This window comes from Pteropus medius, unplaced genomic scaffold, assembly GCF_902729225.1.
Source record: "Pteropus medius unplaced genomic scaffold, Ma_sr-lr_union100, whole genome shotgun sequence".
NCBI classification, from domain to species: domain Eukaryota; kingdom Metazoa; phylum Chordata; class Mammalia; order Chiroptera; family Pteropodidae; genus Pteropus; species Pteropus medius.
This window is the reverse complement of record NW_024349803.1, coordinates 383826-409360: the sequence shown is the minus strand read 5'-3', so window position 1 is coordinate 409360 and position 25535 is coordinate 383826. Positions and strand designations below refer to the sequence as shown.

The 25535-nt window shown below is 39.3% G+C and overlaps 1 protein-coding gene and 3 pseudogenes across 1 annotated transcript; 1 reads left to right on the top strand and 3 right to left on the bottom strand.

Annotated features, from left to right (window-relative positions):
* Positions 1 to 186: 186 nt before the first annotated feature.
* Positions 187 to 23478, bottom strand: KHDRBS1 (KH RNA binding domain containing, signal transduction associated 1). Its single transcript, XM_039836884.1, has 9 exons — positions 22824 to 23478; positions 12541 to 12665; positions 11657 to 11773; positions 9127 to 9273; positions 6401 to 6534; positions 5459 to 5660; positions 4891 to 4958; positions 4065 to 4123; positions 187 to 1528 (listed from the first exon to the last, which is right to left on the bottom strand). Exons 1-9 carry the CDS (start codon positions 23203 to 23205, stop codon positions 1431 to 1433), a joined length of 1332 nt encoding a protein of 443 aa, XP_039692818.1. The 5' UTR covers positions 23206 to 23478; the 3' UTR covers positions 187 to 1430.
* On the bottom strand, positions 2539 to 2654 carry LOC120582622 (uncharacterized; annotated as a pseudogene).
* On the top strand, positions 6145 to 6263 carry LOC120582571 (uncharacterized; annotated as a pseudogene).
* Positions 16396 to 16515, bottom strand: LOC120582478 (uncharacterized; annotated as a pseudogene).
* Positions 23479 to 25535: the final 2057 nt, after the last annotated feature.

The following is a 25535-nucleotide window of genomic DNA, read 5'->3' as shown; positions in this document are numbered from 1 at the left end:
ATTTTTAAACTAAAACTTAACAACTCAATAAAATTTTTTTTTGGTAAACTTAAAATAAAATCCCCCCCACCACTTTTAAGAATGTCTCCAACTTTTAACAAGCCCATTAACTTTAGAGTTAATTTAAGTTTATTTGAAAGAGAAAACTATTTTATTGTCCACCCACAAAAATGACAATTCATCACATTTACTTTGATTAAAAAAGGACTAAACTTTATTGACAAACTGCTGCAGACATTTTGACATAAGTTTAAGCTACCTATTTAGGCAGACTTACACATGTAGCATTTAATCTTCCAAGAACAAAATGGGAGGACGGTACAAATCCAATTAGGACTTTAACTTATGTACAAAGTGGATTTTGATTCCTTTTTCATTCAGCTGCAGTGTCCCTTTTTATATCATGCTAGTGTTGAGACATACTTGACTAACTACCTTGGGAACAATTCAATATTGACAATTGTTAAGAAAATCGTCAGCTTTTGGCCCCAGTGTCCAAGTGAGCTTTTCATGGAGTGCAGAATCTCAGATGGACAAAATACTTTGTCTTTTTAAATACTGAAATTTTAATTATTAGTACTATTTGTAGGATTATTTGTGGCTAAAAAGCTCTGCATCAAATTCAGTTCAGGTGGCCAGCCCCTCTCCCCCAATTAGCCTCTTCAAAACCTACTCCCCACTAAGTATCTCTCAACACTGTATGTCTGGGGCTAGATTTCAAAACCCACATAATGAAAAAGTCAGTTTTACAAACCTAATTTTGTTGTTGTTTTTTAAATCAATTAATGTTAAAAATTGCATCAACTATTTAATTCATGAGGATCTTTCATATTAAAATTTAACATTAAGATTCAACCGCCATGTGCTTTTAAAGGAAACGTTTTTAGAGACGTCTGAGCTCACTTTTACATGGTGGCACCTACTGCCGTTAACGTTTGTGATTTTAGATCTTAAACAGCCCTGAATTTTGAAATGTAGCCTAGTTTGGGATTCTGCAACTACAACTTTACGGGATGCCTCAAATCAAAACTAAGATAAAGTTAACAAGCCTTAACTTCAGAACCTTTAAGCAAGCAATGTCACTTTTGAAACTAACAGGTTTGTGGTTTTTTTTTTTACTCAACTTCTTCTTTTTTATTATAAAAGGTACATTTCTGTTTATATTTAAACAACAAAGAAAAAAAGCATCTACACACTTAAAAAATTAATTCGATATTCCTAAATCTATTTTAACTCATTTTAAAATACTACATACAGAAGCCAGAATGCAGAGTTAAGAATGGAGTAAGGTGGGGAGAAGAAGGGGACCACGAAGAAAAACACTTAGACAATTACTTGTCTGTTGTGGGTAAAGCAACAGGAATCCTGGGAGATACAAGAAATCAGTAACAACTTTGCTCATAACTGATATTTTCCCCTCATGTTTGTTTTTAATAACGTCCATATGGGTGCTCTCTGTATGCTCCCTTCACCGGCCTAGCTGGAGGGGCCTTCAGCGACGGCCTGGTCCCATTCCAGTCGTCTTGGCCTGGGGGGAAAGCAAGAACAGTTTATAAACCATGGGCCGATGGGATTCTGGGATGTGCAGGGGTAGGTCACCTTGTAAAGATCACCAAAAACACCGCTTTGCTTCCAATGTCTTGCCACCTCCCCAGTGGTCCTTGCTTTTCCCTCTGCTTGGCCCTCCTGAGTAACTTAGACAATTTCCCAACTTGTCGTTGGGAAACTGTGGCCGTTTCGAGTGGATGGACATAAGGGAACAGCTCAGAAAGGCTTGCAGTAATTTCCAGAAGATTTCCATTGGCAACATGATCTATATTCCAGCCCCAACACCTTGCTGAGACAGTGAGATCAATTTCGGTGGGTCACAATGCCCTTTCCTGTTCCCAAAACAATTTAGTAGAAAGCCTCAGGTAAAGTGACAACTTCTGGAAGTCTTTCTGACTGGAAGCAGGTAGCTCCCTTTCCATGCAACAGCGAAGTCAGGTTTCTCTGTGAAGAAGTGTCCTCTGGCTCTCTGGGAGAAGAAAGGGCCACATTTCATGAGTCTCCCCTGCTGGTCTACTGCTCTGGCAGTGGAGGTACAATCACATGTATTTAGAACACTGATTAGGAGAATTCTTTCTTATGCTAACAGTCCAGAGAAGCCAGACAACATGGTTGATATTTCCAAACCATTTTCCTTTGTGACAGGAAAAAGACTGAAGGACAGGATGGTTTCTAGAGCTGACCTCTCATAAAAATGAATTGTGTTTATATGCTTATTCTTCCCACACACCCCCATACGTTACCTGCGCCAGTTCATTCCTGAAGTATTTCTCCAGCTGCCTGTATTCACAAACATCTGCCTCCATCACTGTAAATCTAAAAACCCCTACACAGATCTAAAGTTGCACAGAGCCCTATCTAAGCCTATTTATATACCTAGAATAAAACAGACATCACTTTCTAAGGGGCTTCTGGGTTCCAACAAGATAGTTTATTTTTCATTATTATTATTATTATTATTATTATTATTATTATTATTATTATTATTAATACCTACAGCCCCTGGTCTTCCTAGGTGGTCTCCCATCCAAGTACTAACCAGGCCTGACCCTGCTTAGCTTCTGAGATCAGACATCGGGCTTGTTCAGGGTGGCATGGCCGTAGACCATAGACTGTGGCTCCACTGGGGCACGAACCCAAGACTTTCTGTGTGTAAAACAGACGTGCTAGCTGCTACACTATGGAACCACATCCAAGATAGTTTATTTTTCTAATTCTGTTTATAAAAGCAGAAATGAGAACAGATTAACCATGCCAAGGTCATACCAGGAGCACAAGGAGCAGCCTGCCTCTTTCAGTCCAGTCTTTTATTGGCAAAACAGAAATGCAATTTAGTCAATATATACAGAGGCCCCATTGTGCTGCCTCACCGACAGAAACACCCCAGGGTAATCATACCACCCTTCTAAATAGTGGCATATGAGGAGAGTAGTGTAGTGTCACTGATGGCAACTGTCCAGTACCATTTAGCTAGAACTAGTAAAAGTTTTCCTAGGCAAACAGCTGATTGGCTACTATATACTGTGCTAAGGAGCTAAGCTCAGCTTGTCCATCTGTGGGAGTCCCTAAGAGGTTCCCCTTTTTCAGCTAGGGGAAAGAGGAGACCATCAACTAGTATCTTAAGTTGAACTGTCAACTGCTGAAGCTCTTGGCAAGGACTCTGGAATTCCTTCAGGTATGCTGAAAATACTTCACATTTAAAAGGCTGCTGTCTTTCTATCCATTGCCATATGGCACTCCCTCTGGGCCTATTAACACTAGGCCATAATTGGCTCTTAAGAACGCTCTTGAGCATTGTGTTTTCAACCAAACCTTAGGGAAGGCAGTTTGGTCCTATAGCCATTCTAACCCCTATAGCTCTTTTGGGATCAAGAAGTGAGTTGAGATGTCTCCAAGACAGTAAGGATCTTGGTGCCAGTATTGCCCTGAACTGGATCCAGCCTCTATGGCCTCTAATCCGAGTATAAAAAGTATATTCTGCCCTAACCTGCTCTGGCTAGCTACTTGCCATCTAGGTCCCTTTTAGCTAGTATTTCCTCTATATTGAGATTCTTTCGATGAGATCCAAAATTATTTTTTAAAGTGAGGTAGGGTAGAAGAGTAGAGATGGATATAATTAAATTCTTATTATCCATCAACGTGGCCTAGGTATCAGCAGCAAAGGCCCAGGAATGTAACCCAGGCCTAACCATTTCCTGGCTTAAAGTAGGGAAAAAAACCCAACATCAGTTTAAAAGTCTGCTGTTCCAACCAGGCCAAGCTGGACCTGAGCCCTAAGTTTAGGACATCTACTTAGCCTTCCAAGAGGAACAGTACCCTTATCTCACTTTAGTAGTCCCTCTTTCTACTGTATACCACAAAATTTAAATAAAAGTAGGATTCCTATTGTCACATCCCAACATCTTGGCCTTTAAAGGTTTCCCCTCAGTTGTAGGACTGTCTGACTCCCAATAATCAAGCATTCTCTTAGGCACTTAACTTGCACATTCTGCCCTACCACAGAAATAAAGACATACCATAGGCTTCATAAGAATCTTGAACCTCCCCATGTCCATAGTCATAATATTCTGAGTCCCTAAAAGCCAAAGACAGAGTGTTAGAAAGCTATATAGAAACTACATTTCAGCTTCATCTTTCACCCAAATACTTCCATATTTCAGTCATTTTACTGTGTCTAATATAGGAAAATGTTCATTCCATCACCACAAAATATTTTCAAAACATGAGTACATGTGTAACTATGTACTCATAAAAAAAGTAACAACTATAGCAAAGAAAAATAGATACCACACAATTTAAAGTGAAAAAGTACAACCCAAAACTGACCATCTTAACCATAGTGTATTCATGGGCTCATTGGAAGAAATTAAGCAACCATGAAGAGTTGCTCTGTCCCCACTGTAGAATTAAGAGACGCCTTTTAAATCAATCACAGATAAGATACATATAAACATACACAAAAAAATGTTTCTTAAGAAAAGTGCAAAAAAGAACCTAAGTTATGGCAGTGGGATTCCAGTTTCCTTTTAAACTTTTATGTAACTTTAATGTGGCTGTGTTATTTTAAAATAATAAAGTAATTTAAAGGCATTTCCCTTTATTTCCATGTAGTCACAGCTCAGGCATTTTTTATCTGCTATGCCCAGATTCTATAATATAATTTAGAACTCACAATTATCCAAACTTGCAGATCCAAGTATGTACCTTACAGATGTCAAAAGCAGAGGAGATACCCTCAAAACATAAGCCACATTGCTCCTTAGATTTGTGCTGCCAAAATCTCTTCAGTTCCTCCAACTCCTTCCCAAATACAAGAAACAGCACCTCTACTGCCTGACTTACCCTTGGCTCTGGCTGTAATAGCCTTCGTAGCCTTCATAACTCTGTTCTGCATATGTATCATCATATCCCTAGAATGAATAAAATAAAATAGAAAGTCAAACCACAGAGAGTAGGGGAGTTAATTATATCCCACGGGAAGGATTAGGCAGGCTTCTAGATTAATAGAATGTGGAATTTCCTCCCAAAATATTAACATCCATTGTAGAACAGTCAAGAGAGAAAAGGTTATATTTTTAAAAATAAATAAATAAAACAAGCCAAGCAACCAATCAAAACAAAACAACAACCTTCAAGTGTGGGCGGGAAACAAGGTACAAAGTTGAACTTTAGTAGAGGTAGTAGTGGGAGACTCCTTAGGCACAGCTCATTTCCTGTTAATTTGCACATATAGTAAGTCATGCTTAAAATGGAAATCTTTTCATAGTTTAACATTCTACAAGAGAAGAGAGCAGATTCCAAATCTTATAGGCAGTCCCTGCCACCTACATAAGGGTCAAGGCCCTGTCATTCAACTTCCTTTGGCAACCTTCTAGGTATTGGGAAATGGCACACTGTTCAAACTCCTTACATATTCTTCATATGTTTCTGGTGCAGGGGGTGGAGGCAAAGGTATTCTCTGGATGCCTGCTGTCCGTGCTCTTGGTGCTGGAGCACCCCTCACAGTCGGTGGGGGTGGCACTCCTCGAGTCACAGTGGCACCTCTGGTGATGGCTCCTCTCACTGGAGTTCCACGCACCAAAGCCCCCCGAGGTGGTACAACACCACGGCCCCTGCAAAAAAAGTTTATTTTAAATGGAGCTTTTTTATAAACAGGCTATTTTCATGTTCAGATTTGTCTGCAAATTCTGGAGCTAGCTAGATTTTATGATGCCTTAAAAAGACTATTATTAATACATAGAGGAATGTATGGGACCCATAATGGAAGACTCTCCAGGTCCCACAGTGGACCTGTGAATGTCTCATTAGTGGACTGCCTTGGCGAGTCTAAACCCTCCATAAAGAACAGTGACAAAAGGTAAAATTCTAAAGTCAGAGACCACTTAAAAATACTAGAATTGTCCAAAATTAAAAGACCAAAAGTTTCAGCAGGACTGCTGCACTTGTCTATGGCCAAAGTGCCCAAGATCTATAGTTCCACTTGATACAGGATACAAATCCTGAGACCCAGACGTGGTTCCATAGTGTAGCGGTTAGCACGTCTGCTTTACACGCAGAAGGTCCTGGGTTTGTGCCCCAGTGGAGCCACGGTTCATGGTCTACAGCCATGCCACCCTGAACAAGCCCGATCCTATCTGATCTTAGAAGCTAAGCAGGGTCAGGCCTGGTTAGTACTTGAATGGGAAACCACCTACGAAGACCAGGTGCTATAGGCATAAATAATAATAAATAATAACAAAAAACAAAAATCTTGAGACCCCCTTCTAAGCTGGAGATAAGAGCACCATTGAGAGACAGATGGTACTAGCAGTTAAATTTAAATCCTATTTCTGGTTGTTTCCATTATTTTTACCTGGGAACAGGTGGAGGAGGAGGTGCAGCTCCTCGGCCTCTCACTGGCACCCCACGTCCACGAGAGGGTTCTGGTACTCCATTCAAGTAGGAGAGCTCTAGAAACTGCTCCTGGCAGATATCATCCATCATATCCTGCAAATAAAAGATAATGCGAAGGAGTGTTGTACAACATCTCCACCCTTTGCTGAGAAATCATCTAATCCACATGAGCTTTGGATACTAAGAACAGCTTTGAAAGCTCAGATGAAGTCTCAGGTCATTCAATCTCCGAAGTCAAATGGCATTCTACCTGTCACCCTTGAGGAAAGTACTTTGTCTTCATTTGAATGTTATAGCTTTCCATGATATGGTCCTTGCCTAGCTTTCCAGATCATTACTTCCATCTTCTCTCCAGGTATAACTGCCTTTCAAGCCACGTTAGACAACTTGTAGTTCAGAACCCTGCATACTCTTACACATCCATTCTTACAAATAGTTTCCTCTTCCAAGAATAATAAAACCCACTACCATTAAGCTGTATGCACTGGGCATTGTATAATAAGCTTTATATAGATTTCTCAGTTTAATCCTCAAAATAACCCTGAAGGAGACAGATCTTCCCATTTTGCAGTTGGGAAAACAGATTCAGGGAGTATAAAGAAACCAGCTTAAGGACATAGAGCTAATAAATGAATGACTCTAGAGAATTCAGAATTACTAAAATCTAGGCTTTCAATCATTAGACTATTGCCTTTTTTTGGGTCCACCTGTGGGACACTAACCCCCTCTTACAAGATTTAATCTAAAATATTACCTCTTTTGAAAAACTTTCTCACGATGCTACCCCCGCCCCCAGTCCCTTCTCTTTTCCCATAGCACCATGTCAATTTTCTCTACCCAAGCACTTACTACATTTTACAATTGTCTTTCTCATTAGATTGTGAGCTCCTCAGGAGCCATTTTTTTTAACTTCAGACCCAAGCGTAGTATTAGGAACCTACCAGATACTTAACATATTGTTTGGGATGAACAAGGAACCTGAGGCTAATAAAAGTGAAATAACAACTTGTCCAAGATGATGCAGATAAAGCTCCCAGTCCAGTGCTCTTCTCACTGTACTAGGAAGCCTCTCCGGTACAGTCAATGGTTCTAAGGGGAAAATGAACGGCTCTGGTCATGGATGCAAAAATAGGACCACTTTCTTTTCTTCACAAGAGGGAAGAATTGAGTCAAATACCATTTGCAAATCTTTTTACATATTTCTTAATGAGAGCCATTCAGTCTTAATATTTCATGCATTTTTATATATTACAAGTGTCTACAGCTTCAAGAACAGAAGATTCTAGTCACCAGATATGCCCTTCCATAGCTCTTCAACTCCTTCAACTCATACATCACACCGGAGAATCAAGCAACCAATGACAGCCAATTTGCTCAGTCTCCCAACTGCCACATCAGCAGAGGAAACTCAGATATCCCTGGCATGCATCATTTTTGAAGATCTGCTTACATGGAAGCCTTGTAAACCTATCTATCCTTCTTGAGAAATATGCGAGAGTAATGATACATAGAGGGGCACTCCCCTGCAGTTCTTTAGAAACTGGATGGCTCAGGATGCTTCAGTATAACACCTCAAAAAAAGTCAAAAGAATCCCCTTAAGGGAAATTCTTACCAACTCTATTTTTCTCAAGGATATTTAAAATTGGCTGTTTCATGGCTGTTTCTAAAGAATGTGAGGTACTTGGAAGCAAAGCAGCTGCTGAGACACTTCAGACAGAATCCTTGGAGCTCAGCAGTATAGGTACACATTGCTTATAAATTTTTGCTCTACCAATTCTCACATCCTCTGACACCATATTTAGTTCCAACTTGCTTATTTAACATATATAAGAAAACCAAGAACCGTGGCTCACGTCCTCTCAGTTTTAGCAATGAGAATATGATGTTTACTCAATTCTACTTGAATAGTATTCCAAATGCTTTCTAAGGTTCCAGATTCATCCTTGGTTATTATAGTAAACATACTAAACCTTGCTAAAAGGCAAAAATCACACCATTTTCTACTTATTCAAAGAATGGACCCTCTGACCAGGTGGTAATAAGCAAGATCTGGTAGGAGGGTAACCTGGTCCGTCCCAACTCTTCCTGCACCTCAGTTATATACTCAAAGAAGCTGTACACCAATCTGTTTAACATCAACAGTCAAGCCTGTACTAATCATGTCTATTTCAAATCAAACTCTACCTCGGTAAACTCCTCTTGGAAATTTAATCCATTAATCCATTGGATACTAGAAGTTTCTTGCTGTTATCCTCTAGACTCTCTAGTCTAGAACGGAAACCCTTGAGTGCAGAGGTTTTATGACCATCTTAGTTACTTTCCTATTCACGACCTCCTGGTTCTACGCTAGAACCAAAATACTTTGTTTAGTGAAGACCCTGGTAAACCTTTAACTAGATGTTAAAATGCCATTCACACCATGGACCTAAGATACAGGTATACAACTAAAACCCGCATTAGACAAGGATGCATTAGACAAGGACGGGGTAGAGTGGCCTTGGGGCATAGTGCTTTGAAAACTAGGTATACATAATGGACCACTTCAGAGAAATTAACATAAGAGTAGAATCTGGTGTGCAATTTCAGGTTATGCAGCGGTCCTGGTTAAGAACCCCTGCCTTAGCAACAGTACGAGATCACAGTTATCTCTTGCTCAAAAGATAAAAGGATACAAATTTCCTTACTGGTACTAGAAACTTCTTGACTTCCTCCATAGCATGGGCCATAAGAGCATAAGCCTCACATGGGGGTCCAAAGACTTCAATGAAGACATGCAGATCCATATTCAAGTGGGCATATTTGGGGTCTCCACCTTTACGCAGCTCTTCCTCCTGTGGAAAAATATAAAAAGAAAATCATGTCAGATGGACTAGGGAGCAAACAACACCTTTACTTCCAAGGTCAAAGAGACAGCAAGAAGTAACCCTAACATCTAAGAAAACCAGTAAAGTGTAAGAGTAAAATAAGCTCTGGAGATAGCAATTTACACAACTTGCTAAACCTGCAATCGGTCTGCTGCTAAAAGTTAAATAGTGTGCCTTGAATCCCTGGTGTATTCACTGGAGCCCTTATCAGAAAGTATAGAAGAGACAAACTTAATTCCAGTCTCCATTCAGATAATAAGTATTTACCAATCATCGATCGATCGATTGATTCATTCATTCATCCATTCACTCATTGGCAAATATTTATTTAATTTTTTTCTTAAATTGTTTTCTGTCCCTGACTCTCTCCTCTCCTACAACTATAACTGCACAGATGCTAGATTGCATGCTAATGCTCCACAGGTAACTAAGACGCTGTTTATTTTCTTTTAGCCTTTTTTTTTTATCTTTATATTTTGGCCTAAATAGCCCAGTCTTTAAGTTATCTAATTTCCACTCACTCCGTTTTCTCCTTTAGTGTCTTACATTATCTTATGCTCACCCAGTGAAATTTGCATTTTAACTATTACATTTTCATTTTCTACATATTCCATCTTTCTCATTATGTTCTTTACCTCTACATCCTTGAAAAATTTGTTATATTTATAACTATTCTAAAGTCTTGTCTGCAAACCCTATAATCTCTATTATTTCTAGGTCTTTTTCTATTAACTGATTTTCTTCCTTGGTTATGGGTCACATTTGATAATTTCTCTGTTTAGTAATTTTTTGACAAATAGAAGTGAAAAGAAAAAGCACAATATAATAATTTAAATTAATTCCAGGGAATTTTTATTCCCATTCCTTACCCTCTCCCCTTTGAGAACAATCAGCTTGTTCTCAGCACCTATAGGCTGGTTTCTGTTTTGTTTATGCACTTATTTTGTTCTTTTTTAAGGCTCCAAATATAAATGAGATCATATAATACCTGTCTTTCTGTCTGACTTATTTGATTTAGCATGATACTCTTTAGGTGCATCCAAGTTGTGGCAAACAGCAAGATTTTATTATTTCTTATCATTGAATAATATTCCATTGTGTGTGTGTATATGTCTTCTTTATCCTTTCATCCATTTTTTTTAATTAAAAATTTTCATTAAAATTGTTGGGGTGACACTGATTAATTTTTTTAATTAAAATTTTTATATCCATTCATCTATTGATGGATATCTAGGTTGCTTCCATATCTTGGCTATTACTAATAATGCTGCAGTGATAATAAGGGTGCATCTATCTATCTATCTTTCTGAATTACTGTTTTTGTTTTCTTTGGATAAATACCCAGAAGTGCAATTGCTGTACTTATGGCAGCTCTATTTTTAATTTTTTGAGGAATCTCCATATTGTTTGCCAAACACTGATTAATTTATTCATTGCCAAGCATATGTTTTTAAATTCTAGGTGGAGCTGTTAATCACCAGCCCTTCTTTTCTGCTTATATGGTGTGGGGAGTTCTAGGGGAGGAAATAAGTTAGAATAGAGAGAAGCATATCTTATGTAAATCTCATTAGCTAGAATAACATACTTCAGCCCTAACTATTCTTCTGGTGAGAAATGGGAGTGGACAAAAGAAAATGGTCTGAGGAAACAATGTTTGTCAAACAGACTGCAAAATAAGTGAATAAACAAAACAGAAGGCCTAAAAGAGTAACTTTTTAGGCTGTAGCAGGTATGTTTCATCTAAAAACCTGGCCCTAGAAGGCTAAGACTATTCTGTTTTGGTGGGACCTTTCTTGGCACTTACAAATAGTGCAAACCATATGAGGCTATGACAAGGGAAAAAGTAAGCATTAGGTTCTGTTGTCAGGATTACTCATGGCTCCTTTTGGAATACCTTTGTTTAGTGAGCCTCACATTCCAGCTGGCTATAACACAAACCAGATAACTAAACCTCAGACTTACACTTAAAACTACTGCTCTCACTTTTCCATGTTGCTGGAAAAGGAACATACTGTTCACATTAGTGTTTTTAGTCTGGGTAAGTTTTAGTACAGCTCCCCTTCCAAGTTTTCATAGATAAGCTTCCTAACGCCTAAACTGTCCCTGCTGTTTCCATTGCTACACAGTCAAAAGTCAGAAAGAAAACAATCACCAGGGCGCACGCCTAGGCTTTTTCAGGGTTGCCAAGCAAGTAAATTAACTTAGTTTATAATCTCTTGCATTCAATGCAAATTTAAAGGAGTCATATTTTGTATGTATATAAGTGCTAGCTTCTGAAAGGCATCTATACTAAACTCTAGGTTACTGGAAGGCATTATGGTGTCTTCTTTTTTCACTAATGCAAGCTTACCTTGGCTTTGTCTCTCATTGAGCCCTTTCCCAACACAGAGATCTTCGCACCAGTCTCTTCCTGCAGTCTTTTGATGGTATTCCCTTGTGGTCCAAGTATCTTCCCCACAAAATTGAACTGACAGAAAATAAAACAGATTTCTAAATACACATGTTCCTATAATCATTCTACATGCATTATCTCATTTTATCTTCAACAATCCTCTAAAACAGTTCAATTCCCATTTTACTGAAGGATATACTGAGGCTGTATTGATAAAAGTGATTAGCCTAAGGTTATGAAAGCCAACAGTTTCTAGACTTGAATTTGGGATTCCTGATAACAGTCTGGTGCTCTTTCCATAATATCACACTGCAACCCCTAGTACTTTAACATACATAAATATTTTTCAGGAAGTCATCTCAGAACAGAACAGACAGATGGCACCCTTTCTGTAGTACTAATTTGGTAAACTAAATATAGCTAATTGCTTTCCTGAAAAAAAGAAAAAGGAGACGAGGAGGAAGAGTAGTATTTATTTAAAAGTAAAACTCTGAGTAAAATAAACATCTAGTCAAGGATTTGTATTTCTTTAAATTTTAGGTCAATCTTTTCACAGAACAATTCTTCAGGGTTCATTTTTTTCTTTGAACTTGGAGCCCAAATGAACACTTGAGAAAAAAATTCTTTGATAATAAAAAGAAGATTATAATTCCTTCCTGGCTACAGCTATGCTATCAGTTATGGACTTGTTTCAACTGCCAGAAACAAGTATACAAATATGGAAGAAAAGCTTCACTGGATTAAGTTTCTGATGCACCACAGTCTTTGGAATTCATTATGATAGCTCATGACTCTCACACCTACAAAGACAACTCAGAGAAGTGAGGCATTTTTTACCTTACCTTGGGATACTGTTTGACAGGTATCAGTACCCGCTCCTTCAGCTTCATATTCTTATGAGAAAATAAATCCAAGTAATTCTCCTCATCATCCTTTTTTGAAAGCCCCTTCTGAATCTTCTCAATTTCTGAATAAAACAAAAAGAATTTAATTGTTTTGTTCTGATAAACAAAGGTAAATTTCCAAGTCTGTATAGCAATACCATGGAGTACCACGTACTGACACCAAATAGTTCAGATGAATGTGCTAATTTCAGATAGACTGCTTGAGAACACCAAAAAGCTATATAAAGTTGACTGGGAAATCCAAAGCCTGCTTCTAATAAAAGCGATTTGCTCTTCCACCCCCATCTGAAGCCTCTAATTCGAGACATTCAAATATTTCTTAGAATAAATGGATTTAACAAAACTAATAAGAGTTGGTGAAAAGAGGATAAACTAAAAAATTAAATAAAAATCAGCATCAAGAAAAAGTACAAAGTCATCTTGATGAAGAAATAAAGTCAATAATTTAAATATACAATGGAAAATCTTGTGAAAATTCCACTATGTAGTGCCTTGGATAGAAGTAGTACTTAAGAGTTTGAAAACTGGTTTTTACTGTGCCTGCCACTCACTACTTGTATGGACTTTGAAAAATTATTTAATTGCTCTGATTTTTGGTTTCCTCTTTTGTAAAATGAAGACAGTATCCACCTCATGAGGTTGCTATAAAAACAGAATAAAATAACGTGAAAACATGCTGATAATTAAAGCCCATTTCTAGGTAAGTGTCAACATTATTTAGCCCTAATTCAGCCGATGTCCTAAAGGAAAAAAAATGTACCACGGTAATTCAATTTGCAGGTTAAGACAGTTTCATCAGCTAAAACCTTAGCATTCAAAAATATTTTCTATCATTAAGGAACTTAATTCATTTGTTCATTTAGTGATTGCAAGTATTTGAGTGCTTCCTACAGAGGCATATGAAGGAAGATATAATCATTAACCACTGTGAAAGACTTACTTTTAGGGTCAGGCACCTATCCTATAAACTCAAAGTATAAGATACACAACAGAACAAGTCAGATATGTCCCCGTCTTCACTATGTTTATATACTGGAGTTCCCAGTTTACGAAGTTAACAATGAAGTGTAGTTAAGTGCTATGATAGGAATACTAACAGAGATGAGGGCATGGTGTACAGGTAACAAACAGCAACTAAGGTTATGTGGTCCACTGAGAACAGTCGAAAAATTTATATTCCCTAAAATCAGTGGAACATTCTAAATAACACAGAATGTTCTCTTAGTATAATATTCCCAGTGTTTCTATCTTCTATAATTTTAAGGCAAGGATTCTCAAACTTCAGTAGGTGTCAGAATCACCAAGAGAGCTTATTAAACTAGATTGATTGCTGGTCCCTGACCCCAGTCTAGGATTTGTTAGGAATTTGCATTTCTACCCAGTTACCAGGTGATGTTGATATTGCTGGTCTAGGGACCACACTTTGACAACCACTGGTATGAAATAAAGATATACTACTTCAAAAACATTCTGTAAATCTGTAAGTTTTTAAAAATGTTTAGACTAAGTCCAACTGTGAAGTACACAAATGAAGTAAAGTTACTTTGACCCTGACAGACTTCCTAAGAGTTCAGAATTTCAAAGAGAAAGCTTCTTCTGTTTAATAAAAAGCCTAATTTCAGATGTTACAGTATATATAATGAGCTAAATGACCTACTTATGCCTGAGAGCACATACTTCCTTGCTTTCAAACAACTAAAACTGCTAATCATATTGTAAATATTCTTAGCTAAACCTTTACTCCTATGAGAACTATAAATGGCAGTGCTCTTCACAAACCTGTATTTCGTTGCTTGGGATAGGTAACAAATTCAACCTACAATTAACAGACTAAATGCTTTATTCGACACCTTGTTTCCTGTTTTACTGGTGGTATATCCTGACCTCCACCCCCCTTCCCACATATTGCTAATATTAACTTTTCTAGTCACTAGTTTTGAGCCTATCATCTCTGAATACATCTCTTCCTCAGTTTCTAGGCTGGAAAACTGGGTACTCGATCCTCCAAAGTTCTAAAGGAACAAAGACGCCACATTTTTTATCTGAAAACATGACTGAGAAGCTTCTAAAAACATGGAACAAATTATATACTTGGTTTTATCTATGTCCCTCAGTGTTTATTAATTGCTACCATCTAGTTAGACCTTTAAATATATTTTATACCACTTTCCAGGAACTTTACTTGGTTAGTGCAAGACGACTCAGAGTCTATCAATCTGTTGTACTCCTATAGGACAAACATTGACCCCAATAGAAAGGTTTGTTTACATGCAGTGTAACGTGCCCTGTGAATTTAAGGCCTTTCTGTAACATGGATCCTTCTGCTATATTTTGAACTAATCGAATCTTAATTAGAATCCCTTTGTCCAGTTTGTCTCACAACTTTAAAGTGATTAAAGAAAGCATTTTTAGAGAATTCAGAGAACAATGATTTAAATAAAACTGAGAATTGAAAAAACAAACAAACAAACAAAAACAGGAAAGGCTAAAAAGCAAAAGACTAAGAGGCAACTAGAAGTCTTCGAGAAGGGTCATCTACCATGTTTGGAAGGGGAAGGACTGAACATTTATTCAATGTCTACAATGTATCAAATCCTATATAAATATTACCTCATTCATCCTACAAAATAACTCAGTGAAGTAGCTATCACTATTGCCATTTTACAACTGAGATAACTGAAATCCAGAAGTAAATCTACAAGTCACAAAGCTGTCAAAGTACCAGAATAAGGACTAAAACCCAGGCTTTCTCTAATTTCAAACCTTATCCTGTTATTACTGCCTCTCAATTAGGGTGTTTTATTTGGAGGGAAGTTTTGGGGGAAGTAAGGGAGCCTTTCTTTAAACAAGAAAAGGCTATTTTGTAAGAATTTATAAACTTTATAAACTACAGTTTATAACCTCAGACATTGTCATGGGGCTAAAGGCAAAAAGGCTCAGTTGGTGCCTCAGATGTTTAGTTCTTCTTCAATTCTATATTTCTCTCCTTGGCCTCACTTCTCTTGGGAGAGCTAGGAGCAGACTGTAACGGGAAGAAAAAGAATCAAGGAGAAGCTTCCTAAATATGGCTTACCCTCAGGCAAAAGTATTTTCTAGACAACCTTTCTGAAACTAACTCCTTTAAATGATCTTTGCCTGGGTCTCTGGAGACCTTGGATGTCCCAAGAGCCAAAGAAAGAAAAGCTGAGGTGTAAACAACATACAGGTGACCCATTTGTTTCCTAGCCAGACACTTTCAATGATCCTATCTTATTCAATGCCTTCTATGTATCAGGAATTTAGTATTTATTGTTTCATTTTGTTTTTATAAGCAGGATTATCCCCATTTAACAAATGAAGAAACCTGGGCTCAGAAAAATTATGTAACTTGTCCGTGATCACAAAAATAATTAGTGACGGGGCAGGTACTGAAACCCAGGTCCCTCCTTTATCAGTCAGAACAAATTAAACTAATCTTGGCATTTCTTTTACTATAACTTAATCTTTCCCTTTTTGGTATGTCTTCTCACAACCAGACAGTAAGCTCCAAAAGATGAGAACTATTTTTCAAATGCATGTCTCAAATGAAAAAGCATGTTTTGAAGCTGGATAGAACTGGGTTTGATTTACAGCTCTGCTACAAAGTTGGGACGTGATGTTGAGCAAGTCATTAAACCTTTATAAGTCTTCCCTTCTTACTTTTAGAAAGAATGTCTAAAGAAAGATTTATGACTTTTTTTTTTAGGTGAGGCAACTCTTGGTTGACTTCACAGATTGCAAGGACCTTGTCAGTTTACAATCCTTTATTTTTTATGCCTACAGTACCTAGTCTTCCTACGTAAGTCGCCCATCCAAGTACTAACCAGGCCCAACCCTGCTTAGCTTCCAAGATCAGATGGGATCGGGCTTGTTCAGGGTGGCATGGCCGTAGACAGAAGAGGTTTAATGAGCGTAAAAATGTTAATACTACAGAAGTTTGAAAAAATTATATATAAACTTTATCAACCAACTGGCTTAACTAAAACCAGACCAGCATGTACATTCCAGTAACTGAACATTTGATAAAGGCTGCATAAGGAACAGGACAATGGTCAAGATTTTCTGACTAAACCATCCAGAGATAGTGTTTCTAAGAGGGTAAGATTCATAGCATTCCTGCTCCAAAAGATCAGGGGTCACACCCTCCTCCTGACTCTCAAAGCACTTGGTTCATACTGTTAACCACAGCACTCCTTCCCGTTGCTAATGATTTCTGGACCCCTTCTATTATTAAACTGAGTATCTGCCATTCTTAATACAATGCCTAATACACAATAGGCAACTATAAACATTTACTGAATCAAAGAAATATACTATTAATATCCCCAACTTCCCTAAAAGAGTCATATGACTTTATTATTCCCAAATTTACAATTCTCTGCTCTATATCTTTTTTTTGCTACTACCTTTTGGAATCACAGGTCCAGTAAACTTACAATCCTTGTTCTAAAAAACAATTTTTATTAAATTACTTATAGGTGGCTCCATAGTGTAGTGGTTAGCATGTCTGCTTTACACACAGAAGGTCCTGGGTTCGCACCCCAGGTGGAGCCACGGACCATACCCTGGGTGCGCCAGGCCCCGGGTGTGAGCCACGAGTGCATGGGAGGAGACACCCCACCTTCAGAGATCCAGTTCATAAGGGGAGATGGCAACATCTGTAGGTCAAGGGTGGAAGTGGGGTGGGGGGAGTTAAAAAGGGTGAAAATAAATAAATTACTTATTATTTTAAGGAAGAGCACAGGTTCTTAATCTTTCTTTTGGGTCATGGCCCTTTTGAAAATCTGATGAAAGCTACAGAATAGCTCCCTAGAAAAAAAAAAGAAACAATATTTCACGTATAATGTTAACTAAGCATGAGTAGTGGTTCAAAAAAATCTACTAAAGCCTGAGTTAAGAGCCTTCTAAAGGGCTCAATTATCACATTCCAGGATAGTGGCAAACTCTATTATGGCAATATTGACCATGGTCTCCCAAATTTCTTAGAGTACAATTTAGAGTTAGGGCTTTCTTAAAAAATTTTTTTGAGATAATTGTAGATTCATACGCAGTTGTAAGAAATGAGATCTCATATACCCTTCACCCAATTTTCTGGTAACATCTGCATATCTACAATATCATAACCAGAAAAGTAACATTAATACAATCTATTGACTTTATTCATATTTCACCAGTTTTACATGCACTTATTTGTGTGCACCTTTAGTTCTTTGCAATTTAGTCAGAATCATGTAACATGTAACCACCACCACCACCAGTTAAGGTATGGAACAATTCCATCATAAGAGTTCTTCATGCTACACTTTTATAGCCACACAGTTCCCTCCCTCCACCTCTCCCTCACCACTGGCAGCCACTAATCTGTTCTCCATTTATTACTTTCTTTTCAAGAATGTTAAATTAGTGGAATTACACAGTATGTAACCTTTTGAGATTGGCTTTTTTTCATTCAGCATTGTTCTCTTGAGATTCATACAAACTGTTGCAAACATTAAATTCATTTTTTTTTTTTTTATTGCTGAGTAGTATTCCATGGTAAGGATATACCACAGTTTACCTACTCACCTACTGGAGACATATGGTTTGTTTTTAGTTTTTGCCTACTACAAACAAAGCTGCTATGAACATTCATGTACGGGTATCACGTGAACCTAAGTTTTAATTTTTCTGGAATAAATGCCTAAGAGTACAATTGCTGAGTCGTATGGTAGACACGTTTAGTTTTGCAAAAAACTGCTTTATCAGATACATACGATTTTGCTTAATCTTACTAATATTATGTTCTATAACAATAGTATTGTACTATATGTATGTAGCTTTATGGGATTTACTTTTTCATCTTAGATTTCCAAGACTTCTCCATGTTGTTGCATGTAGCTATAGTTTTCATTTTCATTGCTGTGTAAATATTTCATTTCAAAAATCTCATAGTATCCAATCAATGGTGAAACAAGTTGTACCATTTTGTGAACAAGGCATATCACTTTATGAATGAAGTATTCATGTGCAAAGTTTCTTTGGGTATTAGCATAGGAATGCTGCTGCTGAACTTTAATTTGAATGTTCAAATTTCAGATAAAATGCCAAACTGTTATCAAAAGTGGCTGTACCAATTCACGCTTCCACCAGCAAAGCGGAATTAGAGTTCCTTCTAATTCACATCCTCTTAAGCCCTAAGTCTTGTTTGACTGAATTTTTGTCAATGTAGCAGGTTTTCATCATTTTCTGGTCTCCAACAACTTTTTTTCTCATTTATCTTCATTTACTCTTTAAAACTAGTTTATATTCAACATGTCAAGTTCAAAAAATAAATCTAGTTGGAATTAAGTTTAGAAAAGCAAAAAAGCAACATGTTAATTAAAAAGTTGTCATCTTTACACTAGTTCCTCCCCGCCCCCACACTCCCCACTTCAGGACATGGCATATTTCTCTTTTTATTCAGATCTTCCTTTATCACTTTCAAAAAAATTTTAAGTTGACAATATGTGATCACAATATTCTGCATTGGTAATATTAAGATATAAATTCTTTCTGCCTCACAGAATAGCCAGGAAGATGTAAATTATGAGTAGTACATTTCATAGCACATGTTACATGCTCTACAAAGGTTAGATATTAATGTTATTCTTTGTTATGATTATTCACATACATTTTGAAATCATTTTTATTGCTTATCTCAAGGCATTTGACAGTATTCTAAAAATGAGATCGTTTTGCCAATTCTTTTCTCACTAATACCTGTAGATCAGAAATCCACTGATTTGCGCATTTTTATTTTGTAATCAGCCACATCACTAACCACCTTCCTGGGTAAACAACCATGATATTGTTGCAAATAGTGATAGCTTCTAACTTCCTTTCCTAATATTTATACTTATACCAATATTTGGTCTATAATTTCTTTTTAATTTCATTTTCTGGTTTAAATAGGTTTTCTAGCCCTATAGAATGAACGTTCTATAGTATATTGTAAATAAAATAAATGAATTAACTATCCTGAGGTTTCGACAGACTTTGTGAATGTTTCCCACTGAGTGCCTTTGGAAGATGGATTTGAGTATCCTTTCAAGATCTTCTGAGAATTGTTAATCCATTCAAATGTTTACTTATTCTTGAGTTATTTACACTAATTTATATTTTCCTAATAGTAGAAAGTAGAAAAACACTGAAAAAGCATTTTACGTTTATTATGTAAATATTTAACACAAATTATAAATTATTTTTGTTTCAGAAAACAAGCATGGGTATACTGAGTCCTCCCATGTCTGCAAATACTTCTGTCATCATAGTTAAGTATCAGTTTGGCTAATATAAAAGTTTATATTCAAAACCTAAATCCCTTAGAATTGTGTTGATGTTTTCCCATTATGCAATGAAGATGAATACCCATTCCTCAAATATTTAATAAGAGGCCACTCTGTGTGGCATTCTTCAAGGAATAGGAGATACAGTGATGGACGAAGCAGACAAAAGATCCCTGCCCTAGTGGAGCTCACATTCTAGCTGTGAAAGAGAAGAGGTGGTCAATAAACAAACACATAACTGCAATACATGATGTATCAGCTGCCAATAAGTGCAAAGTAAAGTTGGGAAAGAGACGGAGAACTATGTGGATGATGAAGAGTGCTCTGGGTCTTGTGGCACCTCTTTGAAAATGGGCGGAGGTGCTTGAAGGAGTCACAATCCCAAGTGCTAGGCTCTGCTCTGTGAGATTCCTTCTGTATCTTGTTATTGTCACTGCCCTGATAACTAGCATTCTAATTTAATGCATTCAAATGGATTTAAAATCTTTGTCCAAGTAGTACAAAAAAAATTTTAAGTACAATTTGTTGCAGGTACTGTAGTAGAGGGGTGGAGAGGTTTAGGTGTGTGGATCCAGACTCAGATCCACTTCAAGTCCTTGGTACGCAGTTTACTAATTTTGTTACCTCACTGTGTTGTCGTGAAGACTAAATATTTGATGTAAAGTGCTCAGACTAGTGCCTGGCATAGTAAGAGTTCGCTATATTTTTTGTTACATATATCTTATCAGAGCTTAAACACTACTATTGTCTTCTCTCAGAATTTCATGTCTTTGCAGTTGGTTGACTTCTCTACAATCCCTTTTCCAGATCATTCGTTAATACCTTATAAGCTTGGTCCAACATATATATAAAGATTTATCCATGCTATGAAATATCCATAGAGCCCAAGTCTGTTCTTTCAATAAGCCAGTATTACTTTAATCCTCTTTCTCCAATTAGAATTTTGGTTTTGTTAAAAAAAAAAAAAAAAGACATTAAAAAGCCCAAATTAAAAAATTAAAGAGCATTCTCTTGTAACAGGACTTAAGTAGTAAGAGAAGGGTAAAAATTACACATAACTTTAAAGGATCAATAGTTCTTGATAGTTATCCCAAAAAACCATCTTTTACTTAAAAGACAAACAACATACTGGGCACCTGGTGTGGTCAGAAAAGCAAAAAATATCTTGCATTTTCTGCAGTGTTCAGTACCATAGATTTATAACTAGAAGAAAACTGTGCCAACAAGTTATTAATGACTATAGGTCAAAGAGAACTATGCTAGTCCTTTTGCACATCATTTAATCCTCACAACTCACCATCCCACTATACAGTTGAGATCACTGAGGTTCAGAAAGTTTCCCAAGAGTATGTAACTACTTAAGGGTCAGAATTTACAAGCCCAAGACAATGCCTTAAAGTTCTAAAGTTTGGTATTTTATTCTCACAAATGCAACCTGGACCGATTAAAGATTTGAGGAAATAAAAATCAGACTATCAAGTCAACCTTTACCACTTATTAGTCTGACACTCCTAAATCTGCATGTACTTGCTTTCAAATTCGAACCCCTAGTGTTTGCTACATGCAAGACAATATGAAAAATATAGATAAAATGCATTCCTTGCTCTCAAAAAACTTGCCAGAACACATGAATAGCAATGCTTCAACCAATCTGTGTCACAGAACAGCAAAACACTGAGTCGAAAATGTAAGCACTTTATCTAAATGTTCTTATTCTTGACCATTGCGTGCTTGGAGTTTTTAAAGACCTCTTACCAATGTTGGGAGATAGAGAACAAAGGGAAATATTTTCCTAACGATGTCCATTATATTAACCTTGCCAAAGAGTCCAACTATTCACTCAGTGTCGAAGGTTGTGAATTTTTACTTGCTTAATAAAATTTAGGTATCATAAGAAATACTTATTCAAACGTTTCAACTAGAAGTGAGGGCAGAACAGACGACTTTAGGAAGAAATCAAGGCGACCAGGTGATTGGCCAGTGTAGAACAGGAAAGGAGCGAGAGAACAAAGACTAATATTCCTAATCTATTTCACTACTTAAGCAAAATGAAAAAACCCCCAAAGATCAAGCCTTTCAGGTGCCAAGCATCGTGCTACTTCCTCAATTTTTGTCCCTCTCGACGGGGAACGTCATGGAAACCACCCTTTACCTCCCTCTACCCCATTTCACTGTCTCTACAGTTATATTTTTTTCCCTTTCTTGAATGACGGCGAACACACATTGTAAAATAAAGAAATCCAACCTTCCTGCTCTGCAACAATTATCTTATGTGCCTAAGTAGGAAATCTGATTCGGAAAACCTCAAGCGTCGATTCCCACAGGTTGCTCCTGCTTCTGAGCAACTGTAACTCCAGTTACCGCTAAGTCCGACCCGGCCTCAGCGACCGTGGCGCGCTGGACAGGGCACTCCAGCCTCACCCCATCTCACCTCGGCCCTCCCTCCTACGGTCCCTCCCGGCTCAGACTGTCTTCACCTCCTACACCCTCAGTTGAGGCGCCTACCGCCACCCGCCGTCAAAAAAGCTTTCCTTTAAGAAGGGAGAGATAAAGGTTCGTTTCTGGAAGAATCTGAGCACTCGGAGCGCGGGGCAGCTGCAAGAGGTTAGAAGGGGAAGAGTCGTCAGGGGGCGGGGAGCGCAGCACTATTCATCAATTATCTTTGCGCTAAGAGATCGCCAAGTCCCCTTCGGGCCTCCACTGCAGCCTAGACATTCTCCCTCGTACCCAGGGCCGGGATGAGAATGTGGAATCCAGGCTCCTGAAGATGAAGATGCGAGAAGGGTTGTTCACGACTGCATCGGTCCCGAGGGGGCGGGAAGCGAGAGGAACAAAGCAGCTGCCACCCATGCTCCCGGGTGCCCGGGCGACCCAGAAGGACCCGGGAGGCTCGCTTACCTGCCGTCAGCAACTGCATGGCGTGAGTGAAGGACGGGTCGAGGGAGTCCTTCTCGGCCATGAGTTCGGGTAGGTACTTGTTCTCCGGCTCCATCTTGACGGAGGCAGTGGCTGAGGGGGGCAGCAGTGGGGTCGGAGCCGGACCGCCCACTGTCGCGTCGGGACCCGTGGCCGAGGGCGGCAGCAGCGGTGGCGGCTGCGTGGCGGGCGAGGCCCGGGCAGCTCCCCGGGACCCCCCTCCACCTCCCCGGGACCGGTGAGGCAGCGGCGGCTGCCGAGACGGCGCCTGACGCACTGAGGGGTGGGCACCTGAGGGGTCCATGGAGCCGCTGCGGCCCGAGGACCGGCTCATGCGCGCGGCGGGGTCGTCCCGGCGCTGCATCGGGGAGGCTGTGCGATCGAGGGGTCGAGGAAGCGACGCGGTAGCGGCAGAGGCCCGAGCGGCGGTTGGCGGGGGTGGGAGAGCGGGAGCGACGGCGACCGAAGCCGACCCGAGCGACCCAGCGAAAGAGAGCACCGGAAATGAGGCGACGCGCGTGCGCAGCCAGTCACCGGCACCGCCCTTGGGTCTCTCCGCGGAGAACAAAGTCCCCAGTCGGGCCACCGCGCCTGCGCGCCGCTCCTGAGCCCGACGAAGTCGCTTTCTCCGCTCCCCTTTTTCCTCCGAGTCCGCCGGGCTAGAGCTTTGTGCGCGTGCGCGGGTGGCCGCGGGCTTCGTTCGTTTTCTTTTCCACGTGACTCGGGGCTAGCGGGACACGTGTCTCCTCCCCCTTCGGGCCGAGTACGCAGAAGGGGCGGGGGCTGTGGAATGTCTTTGTCTGCGCGCGGGCCCGCGGAGTGTGGGGCGGGAGACCTGTTACTCGCGGGACCACGCCCCCACCAACGGCTGAGCAGTAGAAGGGGGTTGTGCTCAATGGGGGATTGTCACTGAAATATGGAAATAAGAGAGGGGGCAAAAAGCGAGAATTGAGGCTATCTGGGCAGGAGGAGAGGAAGGCGAGAGACTGACTGCCTGAACCGAGAGAAGGGAAGAGATAGGGCACAGGGGTGGCTAGGAGTCAAGAAGGTAGATTCTGACGCAGGGACGAGGGGTGCAAATGCGGAAGGGAAGCTTGGAGGGAGAAATTGAGGAAGGACGCGGCAATGGGAGGACTGAAGGCTGTTGGAGGACTTTAACTGAGATTCTTCCGCAAAAAAAGTGGGGTAGAGGCTAGGTCCTTAATCCGTGATAGTTGCATCATCAGGGTGGGTCCTTCTGATGTGAGTGGTAACCCTGCTGCCTCTGTTGGTCCCTTCATAACCAACTATTTCAGACTTGCTCAGAGAGACCCTTACTACTGCTCTCAAGGCCTAGGTAAATAGTAGACAGTCTTCCACAACATTCTTCTCCTCCTGGGGTGCTGTGTGGACAAACTCTCATATACCCGGTGCCTTCTAACCTTTCCTTCCTGACACAGATTTTTGCTTCTCCCATTGTAAGCACGCCATCGCTTTCCTTCCCGATCAGTTTTCCCAAATAAACCCATGCTTTTCAAAAGCATTTTCTAGAATTTATCTTCTGGGTGCTTGGAAACTGTTGAATTTTGGATCTGAAACTTAGAAACCTTTAACTAGGGAACATTAAGGACTGGCCACCTTCTTGTTGGGGGAGAGAAATCACCCACAGAAATGAGAACAAAACAGAATTATCGCCATAACATATATATATATATATATTACAGATATATTTCCAGTGTCTGGTACAGTACTTTGAGGTCACAAAGGTAGTTTATGTTCAAATAGAATAAAATAATGTTTTAAGTAATTGTGATGAAAAAATGTAATGTGACAAGTGCCAGAAGATAAGTGAATATTAAGTGTGATTGGAGTTAAAAGCACAAGATAGATTTGGGCTAGGGGAGAATGAGTTCCAGGCAAAGGGAAGTATTAATAAATGAGCAGAGATGAGAATGTCAGCAATACATTTAAGGAATGGGAGTAATCCAGTTGCAAACTGTGAAGAAATAGGTACATGAAGAAGGGAAAGGGGGCAAGGAGGATTTATAGGTCCCTTGCAACTCATTTCTGCTGCTGTCCTTGAAAATTCTGCTTGGGTGGTGGTGTTACAAATGGCTGAAGTGTCCTTGTTCTGTAATGAGATGCCCAGATGGAGGTACTTTGAGCTGAGGCTAATAAAACTTTGATAAAGAAGTGTCTAAGAAGGAACTGGGTAGTGGTATCTGTGGGTTTCTTTACTAGAATCAACATTTTTAGCAGATGACTGCCACACCTTTACTTACTTTCTCTAAGGGTGGGGTTGAAGGGAGGTTTGAGCTCTTCCTCCTAGTGAGATACACAAAACAATCTCTGAAGCGATGGTTGTCTGCCGGCAGTGTACATATTAAGTATGAGCTGCAGCAGCCTTCCATTGTAGGGGTTGGGGTGGGGGTTAGAGAGGAACCCTTCCCTGGGAGTAGCAAAGAGTAATTCCTGTCCTGAAAGCCTAGAGGTCTGGAGTTCACTGTGTCCTAGGTTCTCCTGATGGCCTTATGAAAAGACAAATTCAAATCCAGCAATGCCTTGTCTTTGCTTTGTGTCATTGGGAAAATCACAACCTGTCTGAACCTTAGTTTCCTCCTTTATAAAGTGGAGGTAATGATATCTACCTTGCAGAATTGTGAACATTAAAAAATACCAATGTAAACTTCCTGACAGTAGGGCTTATATGCAGAA

Coding starts and splice junctions, on each gene's coding strand:
- KHDRBS1 (XM_039836884.1), bottom strand. CDS start 23,205: ATGCAGCGCCGGGACGACCCCGCCGCGCGCATGAGCCGGTCCTCGGGC. Junction 11,774..12,540: donor CTGTCAAACAGTATCCCAAG/GTAAGGTAAAAA, acceptor ATTTTCTGTCAG/TTCAATTTTGTGGGGAAGAT. Junction 6,535..9,126: donor TCAAGAAGTTTCTAGTACCA/GTAAGGAAATTT, acceptor TTTTATTTGCAG/GATATGATGGATGATATCTG.